The sequence below is a fragment of the Lonchura striata genome, chromosome 1 (assembly GCF_046129695.1).
Source record: "Lonchura striata isolate bLonStr1 chromosome 1, bLonStr1.mat, whole genome shotgun sequence".
In the NCBI taxonomy this organism is placed as follows: Eukaryota; Metazoa; Chordata; class Aves; order Passeriformes; family Estrildidae; genus Lonchura; species Lonchura striata.
In genome coordinates, this window is record NC_134603.1 from 91,710,410 (window position 1) to 91,736,347 (window position 25,938).

At 40.5% G+C, this 25,938-nt stretch overlaps 1 protein-coding gene across 1 annotated transcript in view; it reads left to right on the top strand.

Moving 5' to 3' along the window:
• Positions 1-25,938, top strand: part of ELOVL2 (ELOVL fatty acid elongase 2) — a 50,847-nt gene that overhangs the window by 16,019 nt on the left and 8,890 nt on the right. Inside the window, exons 2-3 of the mRNA XM_021536528.2 lie at positions 7,449-7,512; positions 12,718-12,905. Coding sequence (XP_021392203.2) covers positions 7,449-7,512; positions 12,718-12,905 — 252 coding nt within the window. The remainder of the gene's footprint in view (positions 1-7,448; positions 7,513-12,717; positions 12,906-25,938) is intronic.

Consider the following 25,938-nt stretch of genomic DNA (forward strand, 5'->3'; position numbering starts at 1 on the left):
TAACACCATCAAAGTAAAGGGAAACATTGGAACAGAAATAATTCATCTCAACATCTGGATTGTAGTCCCTGCTGTGACACATACTTAAGTTTTCCATAGGAAGACAAGAGCTGTAGTTGCAGAAAAGTAAATTCTAGAGTTAACTGCTAGTCTGAGGCTCAGGGCAGATTTAGAATGCAAGCTGAAGGTCCACTGACAGATTAAACAGAGAGCAGGTATGAACACTTGTATCACAGGCACACCTGGCATGCTGTCTGCTGCCTGTATCCAGGTACTGCTTTCTTATCTTGGCTGTGTCTGCAAGGGGAAATACTTGTGTAGGTACCTAGCTCCAGAAACAGCCACTGGCAACCAGAGGGAAGCAGCCACAGCTGCTTAGCTACCATCCTGCAGAAAGGGAGCTCCAGTACCCTCTTCAAGCCCATCCGTCTCCACAGTGCAGGGAGGCAGGTCACAAGGTCTTGTGCCTTGAAAAAGAAGATTAAACATCTCCCTGGGGATGACATAGCTCATCAAGACACCTCAGCATCACACACCACAACACTACACCCCATATATCTTGGATGTCTCAACTATTTCTTGAAAGATCTGTTTGGGTAGAGAGAACATAGAAGTAAATTGAAGATAAAATTAAATTCAGTTTGCAAGTGTGAGGAGCATCTTTCAGCATGCTCCTAGTAATTTAGGCAGTCAAACATTCTGCTTCAGGTTTGATGAAAATACTACTAGCAGCCTCTTGCTTCCCTTCAAGCACTGCTAAGCCCTGTGGTAAATTTCTCTGGGCAGCAATAAATTAAGAGAATCTGAAATCAAGCCAACTAGACTGCTCAAATGCCAGATAAAACCTCTGGTGATGTTTAGCTGTGTCTTTCCATGTTTACAAAATTTCACATCCATTCATTTTTTTTTATCAGAAATGGCTAGCCAATCTTCTTGTTGAGGAATCCACTGAAAATTCCATTTTCTTCCAGGCAGTGTAACCTGAGCAGCTGCTCAGGGAAAACCTGCAAGACTGCCTTCCCTTTACAGCTGCCTTCCCCTTATCTTTACATCCTCAGTAATACCATTATCAACTCAGCTCTCTCTTCAATGACTAAATCAGCACAAGAGAAGGTGTTCAGTGCTTCTGGCTGTAATCCCTGTTCAAACAGCTGTTCTCCATTCCCTTCAGAGAAAACAAACCTATTTGATGAATCAGTTCCCCCACCAATTTGCTCTGTCAGATAAGAGGCAGACCTGCAAGCTCCCAGACTCACCTAGGCCACCAACCCACAGTCAGTCATTTCCAAATAAATGCAAAAAATAACCCTGAAATGCAAAAAAAAAACCAACAAAAAAAAAAAAAAACCCAAAAAAAAAACCACCACCCTGTCACAAAAAGTGCTGGATTTGGCAATATGAGCTGGGAAAATATCCACACATTTGCACATATGCATGCAAGCAAGCTTTAGCAGTGGACTGAATCATATATTGCATAGTATGAAAAATTAATAGGAGTAAAATATGATTTGGTTGAAAAACACTGAAAGTCTTTTTTTTTTTTTCAGACCAGACATGACTCTCACTAAGACCTTTTAGAAATACTGCATGTTTCTCAAACATAGGCTGTGCTATTCTATGCTACCTTCAAAGATGCTCTTGAAGTTTTTAAAAATAATTTGCTGACCACAGTAACAACATCTTTCTTTCTTGGAGTGCTTACAGTTTAATGTGAAAGCCTTTAGAAGAAATAGAAGGAGAAAAGAAACATACAAAGACCATTCATTTTTTATTTCCTGTGCTAAAGCTGGAACAACCTTATTTTATTTTTTTCCACCATACCATATTTTTCAGATATTTTTGCATTATATTAAAATGTAGTGCACAGCCTGCATTTCCAAAACAAAGATACAGCTCTCTCTTTTCTTGGAATTCTAAAAGAATGACTATATATTTAGATTAAGTAGTTCACACATAGTTCTTTTCTTGGCTATTTTCTGTAAAGTAGGAGCATTATCAAATGTCTACATATTATATGGGCATCTTTCCAGACCCAGACCACTGGCAGCACTTCCCTCACTTCCCTTGGCTTCAGTAATTTCTGTCACACTGAATTGCACGCATGTGAAGGAGAGATGGAAGGATTCAGGCAGTGAGATTGCTAGAGCAGCAAAAACATCTCCCGTGGATGTGTCTTATGTTGGCAAAAGAGCCCTTTAGTCAGCCCAGGTTACCACAGAGGGCTGTGCTGCTCCGGGAGTTCTGGCAACACCACTCTGCTGGGTAAGGCTTTTATGGCACAGCCCCTAATCCTGGTCAGCCGCCGGAGGGGAGAGAATGTCCCAGAATGTGGGACGCAGAAATTACCATGTCAAGTAAGGACTCCAGTTTCTGTTTCTTCAAATGATCTGTCTAAAATGCTAATAAAATATAAAGAAGATCTAATATTATGTCTCTTCTAGCTATTTTTCCCCTCCCTCCCAGTGCATCCATGGGATATAGCAGCAGTGTCATGCCCCAGCTAGTTGTGTTTCTCTCATGAGCTCAATCCAGATTGTTCCTACTCTCAGTGTGGTTATCTAGCAGTGAGATCAATATATTAAGCATGAATTACACAAAGCAGCAGTTTATTGCCAGCTCCTGGATATCCTGCCTCCCAATTTCATTGAATAGCTCCCTTCTTTTGAGGTACAATTCCTAGAAACATCTGTCTCACCTTTCTGCCTTCAGCTTCAACTTTCTCTGCAGTTCACATATAAATCCCTAAATAAGTGCTTTCTTTTGGGATTTCTTTTTAAAAATTATATGTATCTGTTTCCCCTACAGATATAACACACAAACCATAGAAGGTAAAGATGATAAAATCCTAGAAGGTTGTCTGAAGCAATGAAGAATTGTCCCTCATTGTACAAGAGTAATTTTAAATGCTTCAAGCATAAAAAGCTAAACAATTTAATCTATAGGCAGTTCTGAGTTGGACTCAACTTTGCTTCATTTCATCCGCTATTTTAGCCATTCTAGAGCCAACAGTACCATTTACAAAATCCTTATTTGCATATTTTAATTTATGCATGGTAGCATCTATCATCAGTTTCTTTAAACGTGCTGCTAAATTTGGATTCCTTCCAGTACTTCACAGACACTATGTACAGAGCAGAACTCTTCAAGGAATCAAGGAAAAATTGCCATTTAAATAATAAAATAAATCACGTATATATTTTCAGTCAGAGCAGTTTAAAATATCACTGTTACTTCCAGGAGCTGTATTGGAGAGCAGAGACTGGCACCCATTTCCACTTCTTCTTTGAAGTCTGAAATGAGATCTTGTTTTGTACAGAGGATTCTAATTTCTATGTAGCCGTGTAAGAAGAAGTAAATAATTATATTGGATTTTTGAGGCACAGAATGACATTCAATGGTATTTTTGACAAAACAAAGTTATTTTGATATCTGCACTGTTTAGATAGCATTTACCTAATTTTTACATAACTTATACTACTTTTGCTAAAACTATTAGAAAACCAGTAGATAATGGTCTCTCAGTGAAGACCAACACTTACAAAGATATATAACACTTACAAAGGCATATAAACATATAGCAAGTGATAGATTTTTTACATACCTGGTAACTTTGAAATTGTGTTTTAGGTGCAATAGCATGAAAACTAATCCCCTTGTGTACACTGTGCTACCTATTCACTTACCTACATTTCTGTGCAAAAATACTGAAATATCTCATTAGAGACATCTCTGTTGCTTTATCATCATCGACTTTATACTCCCTCCAGATCTTTCCATTTGGGTGATTTCATTTGCTCAGATAACCTGCTGTCTTTTTTAAATAGGTTTAGGTAAATAGATCTTCCACAAATCTGCCCAAAATCCTGCCAGGGAATATACATTGCTAATACCCAGAGCAATGTCCTATACAAAAAGAGAAACAACATGAAAGACATGTTAATCTTTAGCCTTGTAACCCAAATACCTTCATTGATAAAGGCTATTACAGTGATTTGCCAGAGAGAAGTCAGTTGTCTGAGCACATGGATTTTTGGGTTTATTTGCTTTTCTTTAGAAATGTGACAGACCATGCTAAGCAAGACATTTGAATCTAATCTGTCCAGGGGTACTATTAAGGACGTGTTCTAAAACACAGAAATACAGTATAGTCTCTGTAGTAGTGTTGACAGGAATGTGTCAAGACTAGTCACATAAAATTACCTACCTTTTTTAAGAAATTCTTTTCCTAAACTATTACTACTAGTTTTAGGTGTATAAACAAATACAATTTCTATAACAATCTTACAATCTATATCTTGTAAACTACTGTTTTTCTTCCTCTAAACTAAAATAGGCTGTGCAATGTTGAAAGAGAGGCAAAGACTGAAATATCCTTCTTAAGAAGAATATTTGTTTCTCTGCTGCACCTCCTAGAAATAGTTCTACTCTCAAACTACCAGTGAAGGCAAACCAGACACTGAATTTTTGCAGTGCTAATTAATATAGATGGGAACAAGGTTATCAGCTGGTACAAGTCCTCACTGTGTCATTTAAGCACACTCATGAGGAGGTAGATTTCATTTCAGACTGGCTCATCTACGCAGCATGCTGTCTGCTCATCCTAACCAGGTGTAAGTGGTTGCAAGTTGGATCAATGAAGACAGTAACCTGTGTTGGGTGGGAGCGTTGATCTGCTGGAGGGTGGGAAGGCTCTGCAGAAGGATCTGGACAGGTTGAATCAATGGGATGAGGCCGATGATGTGAGGTCCAGTAAGGCCCATGCAGTGCTACAGGCTTGGGGCAGAGTGGTTGGAAAGCTGCCCTGCAGAAAAGGACCTAGACCAGCTGACAGTCAGTGGAATGTGGAATGTGGAATGTAGGGTGTGTCCAGGTGGCCAGAAAGGCCAGTGACATCCTGGCTTGTATCAGCAATAGTGTGGCCAGCAGGACCAGGGCTGCGATCATCCCCCAGAACTCAGCACTGGTGAGGCCACACCTCGAATCCTGGGTTCAGTTTTGGGTCCCTCACCACAAGAACAACACTGAGGTGCTGGAGCAGGTCCAGAGAAGGACAACAAAGCTGGGGAAGGGTCTGGAGCACAAGTCCTGTCAGGAGCAGCTGAGGGAGCTGGGGGTGTTTAGCCTGGAGAAAAGGAGGCTCAGGGGGGACCTGATCACCCTCTACAACCACCGGAAAGGAGGCTGTAGCCAGGTGGGGATCAGCCTGTTCTCCAAGGTAACAAGTGACAGGACTGGATGAACTAGCCTCAAGTTGTGCCAGGGAGGTTTAGATTAGGTGTTAGGAAAAATTTCTTCACTGAAGGGGTTGTTGAGCTCTGGAACAATCTGACCAGAGAAGTCACAGATTTTATCACTATCCCTGGAGTTATATAAAAGACATGTAGATGTGGCACTCAGGGACATGGTGTAGTGGTGGAGTTGGCAGAGCTGGGTTTATAGTTGGACTTGGTGCCCTAAATGTATTTTTCAACCTAAACAATTCTATGATTCTTTTCTTTTATTCTGCTCTTTCTTCTTAATATCCTACAATTCCTGTTCCTCCATCTGTTAGAAACATTCAGTACCTAATTACCATTTCAATGCAGCTGAGAATAGGTTTGTCTACAGTATTTTAATATAAAACAAATATACATGGTGTTTTACTTTGTTCTGGACATGTAAGATTTGTTAATGAAATGTAAAGCATGAAAGCAAATAACTTTGCATGTTCATTTCTACAAGTCACTCAAATTCATTACAGTATTTTTTCCAAAGCAGTCTGTTAAGTCTAACCACAAAGCCATTAAGCACAGGAGTAGGTCTGTTTCAAATTAATGCAGCAGGTGAGCACATCACAGACAAGCAGCAGTGTGGCATTTCCCAAAAGGGAGTATCATTGTCATGAAATAAGAACAGAACTACTGTATAGCTCAAGGGGATAAAAATGGAAGCAGATTTTTGCACAGGTCCCACACCTAGAAATTAAGTCACCTCCTGTGACAGAAGCCATCATTAGGCTGCTAAAGTAATTGTCTGAAATTCAGAAAATGCCTTTGTTTATGGGCTGTAGCCAGGACACTTAAAAGCCAATTTAATCTCCTCAGTGCTGTGAAGTATGAAAAACTTTTTTGTATCATTAATCATCAGTTTCTTTTGAGGAAATAATTTTGTTTGTTTCAGTTTTTTGTTTGGTTTTCCTTGTTTAGAATAATATATAATTTTAGTTTTGGGGTTTTTGTTGGATTTTTCTCCAAAAAAAACATCAATGCAGCAGCATCTTACAGCGACAGAGGTTTATAGCTTAAGAACCTCACATTACCACATGTTCACACAAAATCTGTCCATTTTGAACAATCCGAGGACCAAAATCAAGAGCAGAAGAAACACAAGAAAAGAGCTTGGGAGTGCCAGGAGCTTGTCCCTGCCCAGATCACAACACAGTCAGTCCCAGTAAAGGAATGGAGAGGCCGAGGCTGGACCTTCCAGTGTGCAAATATGGTTCTTCACAAGGCAAATCTCTTAATGGTGTCTGCAGTCCAGGCTGGTGTGGAGATATCTGGCATTCAAAGGCACCACAGCAGCTCCTGCCCTGCACTGGGGCTCAGCACCACTCTGTGTCTCTCTCCTCAGCCTGGCTGCATTTTCTCAGTTCTGAAATTAATTCATCAAGTACAGTAGGACACTTGTCTTGGGAAGACAAGAGGAAGAACCTGGCTGACCTCCGGTTGTGGCAAGGAATTGTTCAGGCACAGGCATGCAGGAAGCCACTGCCCAGAGCTGCAGTCTGGGAAGAAATCATCACATCCAGTTGGGGGAATGACTGTGTAGATCATGGCTTAGCTCTCAATTCAGTCAAAACCAGACACAAATTTGCTAAACCTGCCAGCTTAGCAGCTTCATTGACTAAGACCTCAAAACACAATGTCTCTGTAAAGTTACCCACCTCTTCCTGCCACCCTAGATGGCCTGAACTTTATTACTGGACCTCTAGGCTCTTCTGTAGGCTTGCTTTATAGGAACTTGGGACCTGGTTTAGAGAAATCTCAGTTGGCTCACCTTCGCTTAAATCACTCAAATATTTCCTTCCTTAATGTAAAGCATTGAGATATTCAGTTGAGGAAACAATAAAAACAAAGAGGCATCTTTATTAGGGTGAAAACTACACTCATCACAGATGGATTTACTGTGATACTTGCTGATTTTCATAACCCTTAATTTCCCTTCCTAAAGAGTTCTGGTTTGGGCAGTGTCCAGGAATGAGACCTGTGTTGTTATCTAGACCACAATCTGCCCTAAATTAATTTTTAAAGAGGCTTGGGGTTTTTTCTGTATACATGATGTTGTGTACTTTGGAAATACTTGTGCATAACAAACTTCTTACAAGTTTATTGGAGGTTTTTTTAAAATCATATTCTCTCTGCAACCCTGAGATAATTTCTTTTCCACATGTTCTTTTCCATATTTTTTAGGAGACCCTGAAAGCTTTTGACCAGGAGGTAAATGCATTTGTGGACTATATGTTTGGACCGCGAGGTAAGCTGCTCCACTTACAGGCCTTTAATGAAATAATACTTCTAGAGATTACCACCCAAAAAACTTCTAAAAAATTTGCTGAGTAACTTCTTATTGAAAAATGTAAACTAGGCAGAATCACAGTACTATCAGGAAGACACCATTATTGTAGCAAATCTATCAATGCAGTGATTTATCATTCCTTTGTTTCTGAGAATGTCAGAGTAATTCAATTTTCCTTCCTAACATGGAATAAAAATGGATCTTTCTGAAAGTCGAATATCTGCTTTGGGACTGATTGTCATTCATAATCCAGTTTGTTTTGTCCAGCTACTTATTAAATTACCTAATTCAGAAGGATGCTTGGAGCAAAAGCAACCTGAATGATCACATCCAAAATGTCAATAAACCAATAGATTGGTTGGGAGAACAGATGCATCTTTTGACTTCCTATTGTTGCTTTTCTGGAACAGTTTGGACAAGAGTAACTTAAAGAATTGTAGGTTGGAAGTGCCTCATGCTTTGTTAGGATTGAAACAAGTAAGTAAAAAAGAAACCAAACCTAAAATAGGTCTGCAGACGAGGATGAAGCATCAAAGTCAGGGCTAAGAGAGCCAAGCAAATACAAGAAAAACATGAGACAGGAGCTTAGACAGGACACAGTCTTCAGAGTAGGCCCTTGCAAGTCCACCTTGCTGTTGATAGGGCTGGGTTTAATTTCAGGAATTGCCTTGCAAACTTTTACTCATGGTTAAATCCAGAACTGCTGCTGTGGGGATGGATGCATGATTAAGGATTCCCAATTTGTTGCAGTAAAGTTCTCCATGTCTCAGGAACAGTTCTTGCTTAATTGGAAGTAAAAGGGAAAGATGTGTTCTTAAACACCAGAAATTCTAATTTTTCTTAGCTGGCTGGCTGGCTACAAAATCTTTTCCATCATATCTTCAGTAGATGTGAAGTTTGAAAGAAAGATTTCCAGTGAAGAAACACTGAATAGCTTGGGAACTGCAGCAGCAGAAGTTGTTAAAGCAGAATAGGTTTTATTAATGGCTTCTATAATAGCACATTTTAATGTTAAGAAAGAAATGTGATCAGAAGAACAAAAGCACTACTTTTTGGTGGGTTTTTTTGGGTTTTTGTGGTTTTTTTTTTCCAAATAAATATGATGTCCTCTTTTATTCCTCTTTCCTTGTTGGTCCAGACAAATTGTCTATAGTTGATACAATTCTGAATAGCACAGAGATCCCTCTGGGATTTTGGAAAGCACTTTAATTAAACAAGTATTATTTGTATTGCTTGCCAAGTACATAACCATCCTATCCTTCCCCAGACATCAGTGCTGAAGATAGCTTTGTTTGTCCACACCTCTGCGCTCTGATCTTCAGTTTAATGGGTGGTATAATGACACAGTATCATACATTTCCTGAATAGCATATCTCCCTCCAGTGTGTTTATCCACATAAATAATTCACATAAATAATTCACAATAGACTGCAATCAGTTTTAAATTGAATGACCCCACAGATTAATGAATTGAGAGCTTCCCCAAACATCTAAACCCACAAACAATTCCTCTTCTACCTCTCTGATTTTCATCCACAGTACACACTTCATTCAGCAGCAAGATGGATTAAAAGGACAGATAACAGCACTAATTATTTTAAAAGCCAATCCCCTATTTTTTTGTTTATATTTTAGGTAGTAACTCCTGAAGTACTTGTGTCACTATGCAGGTCTTTGTCATCATTAACAGATGTGTCTGAGGGCACTAGAAGAGACAGAATGCCTCTAGGAACTAGAGTGTGGCTATCTCTGTCACGCTGGGAGCACCAGGTTAACACAAGCTGCAGAGCTGCCTGACTACAATGAGGGACAGGCTATCAAAGATCTGAATTTGATTTATAAATATTGGCATATTTTGTACCTTCATTCACTGCTATCAGCTGGGCTTTGTAGATTTCCTCTGTGTTTGCTTTCAAACTAGCAGAACAAGTCCTTTGGATCAGGAACAGCAGCCATATACCTGCCCATTGGTTTAATCTCTAAGTAAGGGGTGGTCTTACAATTTGGTGTTGGTCCCTCTTGTTCTTATGCTCAAGGCAATTTGAGAAGGAGTGAAATAGCAATTTTCTTCTGTAAAAGATAATTTTTTCCGATCTAGCTCTTCATCTGCAGAGTATTGTTGGTGTTTTACAAAATTAATATTGAATTGCAGGAGCTAAATCTAGTTGACTGGTTGGTTATCTGTGAAAGAAGAGGTGGCCAGGAAGAGATGTATTTTGTTAAAGTTATGATAAAGTAAAAAGCACTTTTCCTTAATAGACTCTGATCAGTAGCAAGGCGCTGGAGCAAACCCATCTAACCTCTGCACCTTAAAAAGGAGTGAATTTACTCAGACACTGGCTGGCCATAGCTATAGAGAAACTTGAATCACAATGTTTCTCAGCCTCATTGACAGAGGCCTGATACGTTCAAAGAGCCTGGGAGGCCTGCCACTCATGGAAAAGGAGCCAGGATTTCACCCCAAGGGTTTGGCACACGATGGCCGGTGACCGTGAATGAGCTTATTCATGGAGTGATCAGAGCTTGCGGGCGCCTGCTCCTTCCCCTGCTATAGTCCAGTGCTTCCCCACTGTGACTTTATTCACTGCTTTGGTCTCAATTTCAGATGCTGTGCAACTTCAATACTGTAAAAATAATCCTTTCTCCTATTGGCAGTGTAACTTTATGGTACTTGAACACAGAGATTTAACTGTCGGTCAACAGAAATACTTTCCAACTCTCATTCTTCTGATAACTTCTTCTGAAATACATTCCCTTTCCTCCCCCTTCTTGACACATAAAAACCTCCCTCTACTTGTCATTCAGGGATAAGTGGAAGTGGAAACAAAACAGTCACATTCCTTGGCTGCTCTTTATAAACCACTCTCAGCCAGAAACTGTCTTACTCTTCAAGGTATTGAGGTCGTGGTGGGAAATATTCAGGAAGGGTACATGTTTAAACAATTTCTCTTGAAATTGGAATACTACAGGACTTAAAAATACTTGGCATGCTGACCTGAACAAGCACACGAGTTCTGCTTTTGTGTAGATCAGCTCACATGCTTGTGGCCACTCATAGCAGAATGAAAACTTTCTGAGAGCATACTGGGGCAGAATTTATTCTGTGTAGTTTAATTTGTATTCTGAACTCTTCTGAATTCTTTTCCTTTTTGATCAAGCATGCTGTTTTGCTATCTACTGATACCAATTTGCCTTTGTGCATGTAACCTTTATGCACCAAGTGTTACAATCCTCAGATGGGAGACCTTTCTTAAAATAGCAGTCTTGCTGACATGACTGTCTTCTACATCTTCATTTAGGATAGCAATTAAATAAATTAAAACCTTATGCTCCTAAAACACACACTCCTAAGACATCAACGCCTAAACTTTTAACCTTTACCTGTCCTGTGACTCCCATGTCATGGTGAGAGCCCATAAGGGAGCAGAATCACTTCTAAAATATTCATTCCAGTGCTTCACATATGGCTTGTGAGTTTTAGGAGATTGTTGAAAGTGTTTCCTTCTCACACTGAGGTGATCCTAATAAGCACTGAGGTCTGAAGACAGACAACAGGCGTTCTAGCTTGGTAATGCACCACAAAGCAAGGCTGCCACAAAAGGAAGAACTGAGCTCTTGTGACTGCTTTAATCCTACACCTCTTTGCTCCTAGAGGTTTTTGGGAGTCCAAAAGGGAGAGTCAAAAGCAGGAGAGCATTGGATTTCCATGGCAGTGGTGGCCTAGTTGAAAGTCTTTCCTGCGAAAGGGCTAACAAGCCTCATAGAATCCAAATTCACCAGAAGAATGTTACAACCACTGCTATGGAAGTGACAGGGAGGCAGAGGGGAAAGCAATGAGAAAGAAAGCTGGTGTTCAAAGCCTGGCTCATATGCAGGTTACTCCAACGTATGTAAAATTTCACTTTACATATACCTGTATGCAAGAATTTTTGAGGAAAGAATTGATGGAAAGAATATAGTACAGCAAATTCCAATAAATTACTAATTGTTTGGGCACATTTACTTGGTGCATCATCCATTGCCCAGTCTTTTCCAATTTCAACACAGGGAGAAAAACAGTAAAATGTTTTTTTCATGCACTGTGAATAGCTTCTGTTTTACAATTTTTAACACCATCCTGGCTTTTATAAAAAAATAACCAAAGTAATTTAAAACATTTTCCAAGAGCAAAAACATCTTCCTAAGAACAGAAAGAACAACTTTCTGTGAGACCTGCACAGTGACTCCTCACTGACTTCTTTCTTCACTTGCTCCATACATCATTCTAAAAACTAGCTGTGATGCCCCCTTGCTCTTTCCATAGGTGAATGGCTGAAGAATGCTGCTATGGAAAGTTGACTCTAGATTTTGCTCCATCTTGGAAAAAGAAAAAAGAAAAGAAAGCACACCCCTTTCACTCATGACATTCAGTTGCTCGTATGACAATAAAGTGTTGCCTCCAGCTAGGCATCTGGGATTAGGCTTTGCTCATATACACTGAACTATCTGATTACTGCCAATGGGATTACTTGTGTGAATAAGGCAAGCAGGATTTGACCTTAATATTTCATTTCAGGACCAGGCAAGTGGGACAGAAACTGTGAGAAAGTGAGCCTTCATTCAGCCAAAAATCTTTGATAACCATCAAAGTAAACATTTGGCACTTGCTTTTCATATTTAATATTTTTGAAAAGTCTTCCCCTTGTATGAACATTTTCTAGTCAATGCTATATACTTTACTACCTGTATGGCAAGAGCAGAATTAAAATAGCACATGAGCTGGCAATATTACATGCATACTTTGGATTTAATATTGTCTCCAAATTGTCTGTGGAGCAGATTAAGATAGGATTTACATAAATATTACGTGAAAACATTAAACAAATTTTTTAAAAGTCATTCATTTTCCTTCATTTCTCTTTCATTTTCTCTTTACTATTAAAATGAGGTGATTTAGGTGACCTTAAATTATTAGGGAATTCCATGCAGTTTTCAGCCCACATTCTCTGAGACTTAGCATGCAGTTTTGATAAGTTAAAAGCAATGGATATCTCTTGTGAGGAAAGAATGGCTGATTCCATCCCACACTTTTAGCAGATTCTTTTCATTATGTGTTCTGCCTTATTTTAGTGATACTTTACCATAGCTCTCTTAATTGCCTGCTCTGTGTGTTTCTTTTTTTAGATGCCAGGGTTAGAGGATGGTTCCTTTTGGACTCTTACCTTCCCACATTTTTCCTTACTGGAGCATATCTACTCTGCATATGGCTGGGCAACAAGTTCATGAAGAACAGGCCTCCTTTCTCTCTCAGACCTCACCTCATTGTGTATAACCTGGGCATCACACTGCTCTCCTTCTACATGCTCATAGAGGTAAGTGCTCTGCAATGCAGCATGGCTGAGGAAGGTGACCAAGGTTCAGTTTTTAGCAGAAATATCTTAGTGACAGGTGGTTTTGCTAGGAAAGTTTAAATCAACAGCAAAATAATATTTAAAAGCTCCTTCTCATCTTAGATCTTGGCATGCGTTGATCATCCTTTCTGAGCTACAATCCACACCTGGGGACAGCTCTTTGCTGCCCAGACCCTGTCCACAAGCATAAATTTGAATCTAAATTTGAAATGTCACTCTGCTCATATGTACCTTGTCCTTCAGCACCCATGAAAATGCCTTAGATTGGGCTTTATTTGTATGACTGACTGTGGAATGATTTTTCCAGGCCCATGCTTAAACACTGATTTATTTATGGTACTGGCAATTCAGCATTATTTTTCTGCTTTTGTGACTAAGAAGCTTTCCTCATACAGTCAGACAGTAAAAGACAGATGTTAAAAACTTACCACTTCATCCCCAAGGGCTGTGGGGCTTGGAGGCTGAATATGGTCACATATTATTATATCCCAAGTACTTATCAGAAAGGAACATGCTTATATAATTCAGGATCCATTTAGAATCAGAAGAGAGGTTTGAATGCATTGATGATTTTGCAGCAGAAGAGGATTCAAACAGTGCCCCTCAGCAGATGTGTGTGGTTTTACTTCTGCAGAGGGAAACAGAATCCAAAAGTCACTATTTGGATATTATTTGGGAGCTGCCCTTTTTCAACCTTTTGATAACTGTGATACTTTTAATATTAACCTGTTAACACACATTACTTGAAGGCCTCAAAACCAAAAACTAAAAGACAAAACCCACAAAACCGTTTTTGTATTTTTTGCCAAAGAAGTGACCCTGGGCATGAGAAGCTCTGGCTGAAGAGTGTGCTTGATTTCAGTGTCAGCATGTGCCTGACACTGACTGCTCTGTTACCTGCACAGCCTTGTATAATTTTTCACTCCCGGGGCTCTTGACCACAGTTTCCACCTTATTCTGTTGGTTGGACAAGAAACTTTTCAGAAGCTAAACAGGACACCCAAAGACTTTGAGTTTTAAATTAATTTGAGCTAAACTGCAAGTGACTGGCCTGGTCAAATGGCTGAGGAGCGGTTTAGGGTTGTGCCTTTGTGCAAAGGACTGACTGTGTCATGCAGAGCTTTATCCTGGTCAATGTTCCAGCTGGCTTCAGAGGCTGCTGTGGGTGTCTGGGAGTGCAGGATAAGGTGTAGAGCAAAGGAGAAACCAGCACAATTGCTGGAAGATTTGATGACTCCACAGTGATTGTTCTCCAGAATTTAAATTAGTACTTTGATGTTTAAATCCCCATTTTGCTTGAAGGTATGCAGATAAATGGCTGCAGTTAGCAGGACTCAGCAAAAAGGATTAACTGAATAGAAAACAATACTGCTGCTCCCTTTCCCTTCCAGTCTCATTTGGCCTGCCACAAGTAAATAAATGGAAGAACAAAGACAATTTTAGCAGGTCTCATTTGCATCAATTAAGCAAATTTGGTTTTAGCCACCTTCACATCCTGGTAGGAACTGTATTTAGCCACCTCCTGTTCAGCTGCCTTCCCGCAGCTAACTTTGCTGCAGACAGTTGCTGAGTTGTGTTAGTCCTCAGATTAGTCCCTTGAGACCTTGATTTTGAGGCTGGAGACTGCTGATTTACACCTCCCAGATGGCAGCTGGGCATGGCTGGCAGTGCCAGCTCACAGCTCCACATTCTGCAAATTTGGGAACCCAGAGAACACGATGGCTGATCTGCACTGCCAGCTGTTCTACTGCAGATTTCACTCTTAGCTCTGGACTGTCAGCCAGGCTAGTTTTACACTGTACAAAACACACTTCCATTATATCGGCTCTGTATTTTCTCTTAGTCTACTTCCCTGGCTCCCATCACAGCTTCTCCTGCGAAGAAGCAGAATGGAAGTTAATACTTGCAATCCTGCCTGAGGTTGCCTGTACATCCCTGCTGAAGGAAAACAGGCAAATGGGAGAGCAGAAATCATCTTCATTACCGAATAAAGTAATGGCGATTCAACATTTCAAAATGTCTGATTTCCAAAGCTTCTCTCTGTGCCCCTTATTCTCTCAGTCTTTTGTGGACAGTAAGCTCTTTAAGGCAAGAGTTACCTATATTTAGCACATTCTGCACAGTGGTTCCTTATGTAAACACAGTTGATACACAGCTGATCCTTCCAGTGACTGTGATCCGGGATCAATTCCTGGTTAGACACATCTACAATAGTTGTTTTATTCCTCCATCCTCTCAATGCATCTACACCTGTCTGGTCTCTACTGGGGATAAATCACAAAATAAGCAGCTCTACAATAGAGATAAAATATTTTCCCCCCACCCACCCACCATCAAAAGAAACCTCCATAACCAATCATCTTTCTTTGTTCTGTTTGTAAAATGCCACACAGCATTTCTTGCAATAGCTCCAAAATGTCTTGCTTCTTAGACATTCAAAAGAAAAAAAATATCTCGTTCACAAGAAAGGATGTACCTCCAAATAGAGCCTGTCTCACATGATGGATTTAATGAGAAACATGGTAAACCTGCTGATGAGGGTACCTGTGCTTCAATTCTTCATCTCCTCACCCTCATCTCCTGACTAGTTATAGCTGGCACTTCACGATAGTGCAACCTCAAGGCATGAAAACAAAGGTGACAGCAAAGAGTCATAACAAAAGGATTGTTTTTAAATCTCCAAGGGTAGATTCCTCTTTTGAGCCAGAGCTCCATGCACTGCACAGTGGGCATGAACTATCTGGGAGCCAATTTTATCTCTGAGCTTTGAGGTCAACCAATCTGCAAAGCACTTGGAGGAACAACTCCAGGACATCTCTAAGATGTGCCATTAGCATGAGGTCAGATACCCCTACGATCCCCCAAGGACAAGGTCTAAAGATAAACAGCTCTGCCCAGCTGCCCTCATCCTAATGAGATATCTCAAATTTTTTGAGTCAACAGAGAGGTGCCTCTGAAGGCCTCCCAGAAGGGCAGCTTATTAGACCTCTAGACTTCTGAGTTAGGCAAATAAATTTTCCTGAAGTTGCCAAAGTTGTTTACTTTCCCCAGCTGAGTATGGTCAAGTTGGCACTTGGGTTTGGAGCATATTTTTTTCAAGTACCTGAAGCTTAAACACAGGTCCTGTGCTTAGACTGGGCAGGCTGCAGGTGGGCTGCTGAGGAGGAAAAAGAGAATTCCTTCCACCCTTGCTGCTACCAAAGAAAGCCGCATCAGAAGTTTGTTATTGTTGTGTACTTTTCTCTACCAGTAAGTGCTCATAGACCCAGATTAACTCTACTGATCCAACAACTTCTAGAACATTGTCAAACTCTGTATAAGGAAAAACATCCAGCACCTTTTTACTTCCACAAAAATCAAAACATTTAACAATTTCCCTTAATAAATATATGCCCTTTTTTTGCACAAATCTTTGCTTAAGATGCTAAAATACCAACTATGAGCAGTAAACCAGCTTACTGTGAAAAAACATCACATCTGTGCATATTTCAGAATTGTTTCTTACAAACCACACTTTAGGGATGCAACCTGAGGTACCAGAGGCCAAACTGTCACAAGTTCAGTGATAAATTTAAACTGAAAACAGGGGAGTATGGTGCTGATCTCTGAATTCCGAAATTACTCAGGTGAGGATCTCTCTCTCACTAATAGGAATAGACATAATCTCTGCCACAGTCCTAGGCTGCTTTCCCCAGCAGTAATTTAAATCAAATCTCAGCTGGTCATCAAGGTCCCATCCAAGTCTGTCTGTTGATCAGGCACTGAGAAAACCAGGACACTGGCACCATTTGGGTCAGATTAAAAAGGAGATCTAGAGATATGTGTCATTAGCAGAGAGGTGGCGTGATGTCTCAAGCTGCCTGTATCCCCAGGTAGCTTCTCAGACTTATTACAAATCCATGGGATTTGTAAGCAAGCAACCACATCCATGTAGGGAAGCAGGACTTGCATGTGAGGGCCCCTCTTTTTGTGCAAAGAGCAGAACTCACTATTGCCAGCCCATATTGCATTAATCTTTCTGGAGGAGCCAGGAAAAAAATGTCTTCTACCTTGCAGGATTCAATAAAATAAAAAGCAGCAAATCAAATGCACTTTAGCTATTTCTAGGAGCTGAAAATTCATCCCACATGAAATCCAGTTTCTGAATTATAGTCATAACTTGCATATTCACAGATGCCAAGGTGGTGAGAGGATTCCTAGGAGTGCCGGAATGATCAGGGCCATCAGTCACCCCTTTTAGCCCTACACACTGCAATTGCAATGATATCTCACATATTATTAGAAAGTATAATGCCTGAATTAGACATAATGGGGCAAAACAAAGGGAACAAAGCAAAAATAGAAGGTGCATTTAAATCTGTTTGTTTCTATCATTATAATGGCTCACATCAGAAGGATTTGCTTCCTATCTGTGCAAGTGTTAAAAAGATAGAGCTAGTGTAACACAAGTTCTAAGTAAACCTTTAACAGTGCAGACAATGAGGAAAGGTGAAAAAGATCCTAACCAATTTGAATTCTCCTGGAATTTTACTGTAGAAATCCAACCTCAACATAATCTTGCTTTTGGTGTTTGTTTTGTTTTGATTTTGCTTTCTGTTTTGATTTGGTTTTTTGCCCTTTTTATTTTTTGTAAGATTATGATAAATTGTTGTTTACTCCTTCATTAATTGTTGAGAAGTTAACAAATGTAAATTAGGTACAGAAATACAGAAATATTCTAGATCCATCAGTGTTGATGCTTGAGGTGAAGGCTTCCTTTGAAGCAATTGTTTAGTAGTGAAATATTACTTGTGCCTTAGGGCAGCAAGAGAAAAAGAACAAAGTGAGAAACCAGGAGAGATCAGGTGCACTTCTCTATCATTTGAAGAAAAGGAGAGTAGGGAAAAAAGAAAACCTAGAGAGCAAAAGGTCACCAAGAGTGCATTATAAAGCAGTGAAATGTAAGGACAAGAACAAACAGATCTTTTGATAGAGGAAGAACTTTGTGTGAATGGAGTTAAATTACCAGGTGTTCTATCTTAATCGAATAATTTGTTTGGAGAGCTGAGGAGCTGACTTTGCTTCCTTGCCTGCAGTTATTCCAGCTGGGCATGTTGTCTTCACATCTCAGTTTTCATCCTCTGTGTCCTCCTTGTCTTTCATACTGACCTTTCTGAGCTCTGCATTTCAGTAGAACATTTAACCTGATCATCGAAAAAGGCAGTGTTCTGGATCCCTCTTGCACATTCAAACAGAATTCAGTAGAACCTTATTGGAAATCAAGAATAAAATTTCACATGATCAGGCTTTCCATATGTGCACAGCTTCTAATACCCCCACTGGTACCACAAAATATGATAGAGGTACTATTCAGAGCAGACATAATCAAAGACTCATGGAAAATAAGCCTAGATGGGATTTCTTTCAGCCTATCCCCCTATCCCAGACAACAGCAATACTCAAAGGAATTACCATTTATAAGTAATTTTGAAGTCATTAGTTCACTAATCCTTCTATCAGGCTCCCATTTACTTAAGGAGTATTAAATAGAACTGGTTGGTAGCTTCTCAACTATATGGCTTTATATTTGAAAGAGTTTTTGTTGATAAAAAAAAATTCAAACAATTATCAAAACTTCACTTGGGAAAGGGGCTCTGATTTTTTTGTCACAATTAATGTTATGAACTCTCTGACCTTAAAACAGAAAGAAAACATAGGACCACATGTTTTCTCCACTCTGGAATAACCAGTATCCTTTTAGCTACAATGCTCCAGGTGGAGGGGACATCCAGCTTAGGGCCCAGATGTGTGTTCTGCAGGTCAGGATAGCAAACTCTGCTCTGTGTATTACAGAATTAGCAGATCTTTCTGGGGGAGACACCATGCATGCAATTTTTTGACCCCTCTAACCAGACACCTGAAGAGCTGGAGAGCCTCACCAAGCAGTAGCCAAAAGCACACTTTTCACAGTTATATCCCCATGAAGAATATCTTGAATGCATCATAAAGAAGAATAACAAAATATTTCCCTAGTGAAAAATCTTGTGGGGTGTTTCCTATTCAGCACCTGTGTTTGTTGGGCACAATCCCACCACTAAGGTTTTACTTTGGGGAAGCCATGGCACTAACCAAGTGGAAAGGCTGGAACATTCTGGGATTTCCCCATCCTGGGCTGAACCATCAAGCCCATGCTGCTTTCATATAGTGTTTTAGTCATGCCAGACTACAATTTATCCAAGATCTTTGAGGCACAAGGACACCAATCTGGAAACACAGGCTGTTCTGCATCACAGCTATCCTTCTAAAATCTGGGATTATATCATAATTCTTGGATTCTTGTCTAAAGATAGGCAACCTCTATAGAGAGATATTCTTCAATAAATATTATTCACAGATGATTTTACAATTTAAATTTTTAGTCAAAAGACACCCCCAAAACCTGCCTTAAAGCTTTCTAGCTATTTTTAAGACTAATTTAATGACAAGTAAAAGATGATTAGTGGTTACCTTCCTCTTTTCACTGGGTTATCATGTAAAAGTGTGATGGCCTCAGCAGCTTTGTGGTGTGCTTCCCCCCAGCCTCTTGGGTATAGCAAGACAGTTCAGATGTTGCATGCTTGTGGAAGTGTCATGTTACAGGCAAGGAGCTGATTTCTCCCTTTAAAAACAAAAAATAAAGGAAAAACTTGTCTGATTATTAATAGCTGATCTCTTTTATTAGACACTGATAATCTTCTCAGGCATTCCATTCTAAAATTTATTTGAGATAAAAAAGAAAATGTAGTTTCTCTCTCCTTCCTGAAACATTGCCCTGTGTCACCTCCTTTTCCTTGGGATGTGACCATCAGGTAACTGCTTTTAGGACTATTTTGTCCAAGTCTATAGATCTAGGGAGGAGCTGCCATTCACAAGGACTAACTTAAGTCTTCGGTTGCCAAGGTCAGTAAGTGATTCACAGTACTACAAGTCAAGCCCTTCCTTGTACTACACAGATAGATCAGTCTCCTTTACTTAGTTTAGTGAAACTTCAATTGCTTAAGAATAGTGGTCAGCATACCCATAAAAACATTCTGTTCTGGTTTTTTTCACAAGAAGAACACTGGTGCTCATATTCCTACTCTGAACTTTTAAGAGGAATTTTAATTACTTGAATACTAACTCCATTATTAGTTTTTCTCTTTCCTTCTTAACTGTTTCCATATAGACAGACCATGTACTAGATAGACCATTTCAGTTGGAAGGGGCCCACAGCAACCACCTAATCCAACTGCCTGACCAATTCAGGGATGACCAAAAGTTAAAGCATGCTGTTAGGGGCACTGATCAAATGCCCCTTAAGCATTGACAAGCTGGCAGCATTGACCACCCCTCTAGAAAGCCTGTTCCAGGGTTTGATCACCCTTGTGGTAAAGAAATGCTTCCTAATGCCCAGTCTGAATCTCCCTTGATGCAGCTTGGAACCTTTCCCAGAAATCTTATCACTGCATCCCAGGAAGTAGAGCTCGGCACCTCCCTCCTCCTTCCCACCCTCAGGAAGCTGTAGAGAACAATGAGGTCACCCCTCATCCTCATTCTCTCCAAGTTAGACAAGCCCAAAGCCCTCAGCTGCTCCTCACAGGACCTACTTCCACCTTATGACACCACCATGCCATAAGGTGGTGACCTTTGTTGCCTTCCTAGTACATTCAAGGATCTCCACAACCTTCTTAAATGGTGGGTCCAGACCTGCACACAGTGCTCAGGGGGAGACTGATGCAGTGGGATAATCCTCTCCCCTGGCTGGTTGTGCTGTACTCGATGCACCCTGGGATGAGGTTTGTCCTTGGGGCTGCCAGGGCACACAATGGATCACAGGGAGCTGCTGCCCACCTGCACTCCCACATCCCCTTCCACAGGGCTGCTCTCCAGCCATTCCTGCCCCAGTTCATACCTGTGCCCATGACATTCCATCTCAAGAGCCAGATCCAGCATTTGGATTTGTTACAATTCATCCCACTGATGACTGCCCAATGCTCCACTCTACCTCTCTGCAAGGACTCTTGTCCCTCAAGAGTCAGCAGCACCTCCCTGTTTCACACCATCAAACCTGCTAATGGGGCATTCAATTCGTGCCTCCAGATCACTGACAGGTATTTGGAACAGCACTGGCCCTAGAACTGATCCTGAGGAACACCACTGGTGACTGGTCACCAGCCAGATGTAGCCCAGTGCTGATGCCTCACCCTCTGCCTTCCTCCTGCCCTGGAACAAAGGGAAATACCTTATTGCTTCTAGGCATTTCCTCTCTGAGAAAGTCCAACCATGCACAGAGATTTTTCTACAAGTCAAAAGAGCACAGAGAATCTGCAGTCAGTAGAAATTGCCATATCCATTCAGAAAATCACATTGCTTTTCTTTCACAGAATTCACGGAATCCCAGAATCACTAGGTTGGAATAGACTTTCAAGATCACCAAGTCCAACCCATGCCCTAACACCTCAACTAAACCATGGCACCAGTGCCACATCCAGTCTTTTTTAACACATCCAGGGATGGTGACTCCACCGCCTCCCCAGGCAGACAATTCCAGTACTTTATCACTCTTTCTGTAAAACACTTTCTCCTAATATCTAATCTAGGTTTCCCTTGACACAGCTTGAGACTGTGATCTCTCGTTCTGTCATTAACTCGTTCTATCTATGGATAAGAGATGAAAACAAGCTACAGGTGTGAGATTTTTGAATTTGAAAGCTTGAAATGAGCAGGGCACAGGTCTCTGGGTCAGGCTGTTTGACCTTAGTCTGCTACTCAGTGAGGTGAGAGGATTACATCATCTTTTGTTACCTGCTGCCCACTCCCACCCCTGAAACCTCTGACACAGGAAGCAGCTTTCAATTCTGAGCACTTTGATTCCCCAGTTACAAAAATAAGACAGGAGTTGGACTGATGTGACAAAACAACTCATGTGAATTCTCATGCTGTTTATACTTGAGTAGATAAATAGAAGTAATTTCTTAGTGTAAAAACAGGAATCTGTTAAGAACGACATGAGGAAAACAGGAAAATATGAAAACTCTTCTAATTAATAGGATGTTGCTACTTAGCAGAAATTATTCACAAGGCATCATTTTGCTCTTTAAGTGATCTGTTTTTCCAAATAGCTTCCAACAATACTTGTTTTAATATTATTTTCAGAATAGGATTACCAAGAATACAAAGAAGTCAAGTAATTAGTTTCTAGGGGGAGAGATTTTGTGTTTCAAAAGAGAGAGAGGATTTCTCATCCCTTTGATAGATCCTGCACTTGCATCATCTCTGAGTGATTAATAATACCATCAGCTCTGCTCAGAGCTGTGACTGTCAGAGTTGTGACTGCTCAGTATACAAAAGAGAAAGTGACTGAAACAGTACAAGTAATGTATGGTTCTGGTATCAGGAAAAAATAGACCTGGTGCCAAAATGTCTCATGTCAATGTGCTGGCTTCTCCTTCCAGATATGCTCATTTGGCTCATTTGGCACCACTGAGTGAGCTACTTACCTTCCACATCATTCAGAGCCAACAGGAAAGTCATGGCCTAGGATCACCAGGAGCCCATGAAAATTACTTGCTGCTTTCCAAATTTCCACTCTTTTTTTTTTTTTTTTTTTTTAATTAGGAATTTAGCTAGAAATCTTGAATGTTGTCATGCAAAGCAGAGGAGTCAAAACTCAAAGTGAATTCTTTTCCTTAAAGGAGACACAGCACACAGCAGTATGTTAGGCACCTGCAATGGAGAATATAAATGTTGGGCTACAGAAAAGCTGATGTGAAAAACTCAGAGTAAAAAAGTCATACAAGATACTCAGTCTAAGCTACTGGCTTTTGAAATGCAGACACAAAGCAGAGGAAACTCTTCTGAAAAGTAAAATGACTGGAGAATAAGCAAACAGAATGGTTTGCAAAATCTGGCATTTTTAAAGTCACAGAAAAATGAACAAAATAAATTAACTAAAACCATGCAGTCATACAGACTGGTATTCTGACCCCAAAGCTTACTCCCCATTTTCATGCTGATCATTTTTAAAGAGTTGCAAATTACCTAATTATCAAGTTAAAAAATTGTGATGTCCAAAAGAAATATTAATGTTGAAAATAAATATTTTCTTTATGAGCCTATAAGGGTTTTTTAATCTCATTTTCCAACATGGAACCTTTGAATTAGGTACTTGAAAAAAATAAACCCAAAACCTTGAGATACTACTGGGCTCACCTGTTCAGCACTGGCAGGAAAGCTTCAAAAATTTTGTCAAGACACCCATCAGGATGATTGACTCCAACTCCTGGCCCTGCACATGACACTCCAACAGTCACACCATGTGCCTGAGAGCCTCGTCCAACACTTACTGAGCTCTGTTGGGCCTGGTGCTGTAACCACTTCCCTGGGAAGCCTCTTCCAGTGCCCAACCACCCTCTGGGTGAGAACATTTTTACTGATATTCAACCTAAACATCCCCTGACAGAGCCTCATGCTGCTCCCTCGTGCCCTGTCACTGGTCACCAGAGGGAAGAGATCAGTGTCTGTTCCTCCTCTTCCTCTCATGAGGAAGCTGTAGCCTGCAATAAGGTCTTTCCTCAGTCTGCTCTTCTCCAGGCTGAAGTGACCTCAGTTGCTCCTCACACAGCTTCTCCTCCAGACCCTTCACCATCTTTGTTACTGCCCTTTGGATGTTCTCTGACAGCTTGATATCCTTTTATATTGTGGCACCCAAAACTGCCCCCAGCACTGGAGGTGAGGCCGCCCCAGCTCAGAGCAGATCAGGACAATCCCCTCCCTTGCCTGCCTGGCCATGCTGTGCCTGGTGCCCCCAGGACAGGGTTGGCCCTCCTGGCTGCCAGGGCACTGCTGGCTCATGTTCAACTTGCCACTGACCAGGAGCCCCAGGTCCCTTTCCATGGGGCTGCTTTCCAGCCTCTCATTCCCCAGTCTGTCCATAGATCCAGGGTCACTGTATTCCAGGTGCAGAAGTCTGGTTTTTTATCCCAAGGACTATTCCATCTGTTACCTTCCCAGTCTCCTGGAGATGCAATTAGTTTACTAATCTGCACAATGTCAGGAGGATTTGGAGCCCACATAATCATTAGGTCCACTTTTTCCTTCAACTTTTATTTTTCTTTCTGTTCCTCCTGTAAGCTGTCTCTGGAGCAGTTCTGTTTTGAAGGACTGTAGTAATTCAGTACCTTTCCATCTCAGTTTTCAGTCTTTGTTTCTCTTTAATATTATCTTTTCTGGAGTGGCAGGCAGCCTCTGGAAAGGTATCTAACATTTTGCAAATGATCACTTTCTTTTTCCTAGCCTTCATACAGCCCCTGCAACTTACAGACGTTCCTCCACAGCTTTCAAATCACACCAGTTATCCTGAGCCCATTTGTCTGAGAACTTAGGACTTGGACTTCTTCTGTGCTTTTGTAAGTAGTCAGTAATACTGCTTGCAAACCTGCTGACTACACCAATTTTTGGTGACTGTGTGTTTTAAGGTCACTTAACAAATCACTGTTTAATGTAGAATTAAAACACAGCAGACTTCTTTGGCAAGGTTGTTCTACTGCTTACAGACAGCTAAAAACAAAACAAAACAAAAACCAAAAAACCAGTATCAATTAATCCAGATAAAAAATAACCCCAAAGTATCTCCATGGAGGACTGCAGCTCCTGACATGTGGTGAGACACCACCTTCCTTCCTCAGGGCTTTATCCAGGACCCGCTGGGCAATCAACCAGCCCACAGTCCTGACCTTTAATACACAAGGAGACAACATGCAAAAGATTTTTCAAAAATCAATCCACTGTAATCATGTACAAATCAGAGCAGCTGTAATAGAGTAATGCAAATGTTGAAATTTGCGTATTTTCCTAGCAAATTTCTGTGAACAGACATTTTACCTACTGCAGCAGAAAATTTTGAGGTCAAGTTTCTTCAGCAAAGCAGAAAAATGAGTTAGTTGTAAAGGAATATGTTTGTTTTAATTGTTAAATATAATTTATTGATAAAACACTCATTAACAGTATTGTTATCTCTCTGCAATTTCTATGGACTGTTTTGGCCACCTAAAACAGCTAAGTTCATATTACAGGGACAATCACAGAGTTTGAATTCAGACAAAAAAAACAGTAGAAGACCCTGGTTCTCCAGGTTTCAGTGCATTTTAATGTGAATTTATAATAATCATTCTAGGCTACTTTCTAATCCTCTGGATAGTATCAATAATATTTTTTAATGTATTTACTCTAGGAATTAATTTTGTTTGATCACTGAGACTGTTTCTGCTTCACTTTTGTATAGACTGTCACAGATTTAACACAGAACAGTTCTTTTCATTGTGTGCTAGAGGGAAAAGTTCTGTGCTGACACACATAATCCCTGTGAATGTAGCTCCAGAGCTGAAAGCAATCCACTTCTCTCAGCATCTTGCAATTCTGCTTACAGTGTAACACTTGAATGCATTTCTCCCACCTTCACTCACTGCAGTGGCTGTAGAGGGTGAGAAAAACATAGAACATAAGTTGAGAATAAGCAAGACCTTTTCAAAATCAATGGATTCTACATGGCATTTATAAGCAAGAGATGATGCTCCCTCTTCCAAAAGGGCTGCTGAACGCTTTAGATGGCTGTTACTATAAAAATATTCCATATCTAGACTACCATATGGTTTTCTAGAAACCTGCTCCATCCCAGTGCGGCACTCTGACGTGTCATTGCTCTGTCTGCTTCCCTTATGTGACGTGCAGAACCTAAGAAATTGCTTGTGTGCTATTCATGTCTCCATTCAGCACTGTGCCTACTCTCCTTCACTTCCTCCTGCATTTAACAGTGTAGAATAAAGTGACATGTATGGCATTAGGAAATATTTCTCCCATTGCACTACTTTGCATTTGCCTTCTGTTTGCTTGGCAAAGAGGGAATTTTTCTCAAGGACAACTTTGCACAAGTAGCTGTGTTAAGCTCTGCTCATACTGCTTCAGAACAAGGATACACCATTCCAGTGCTTTGGAGCAA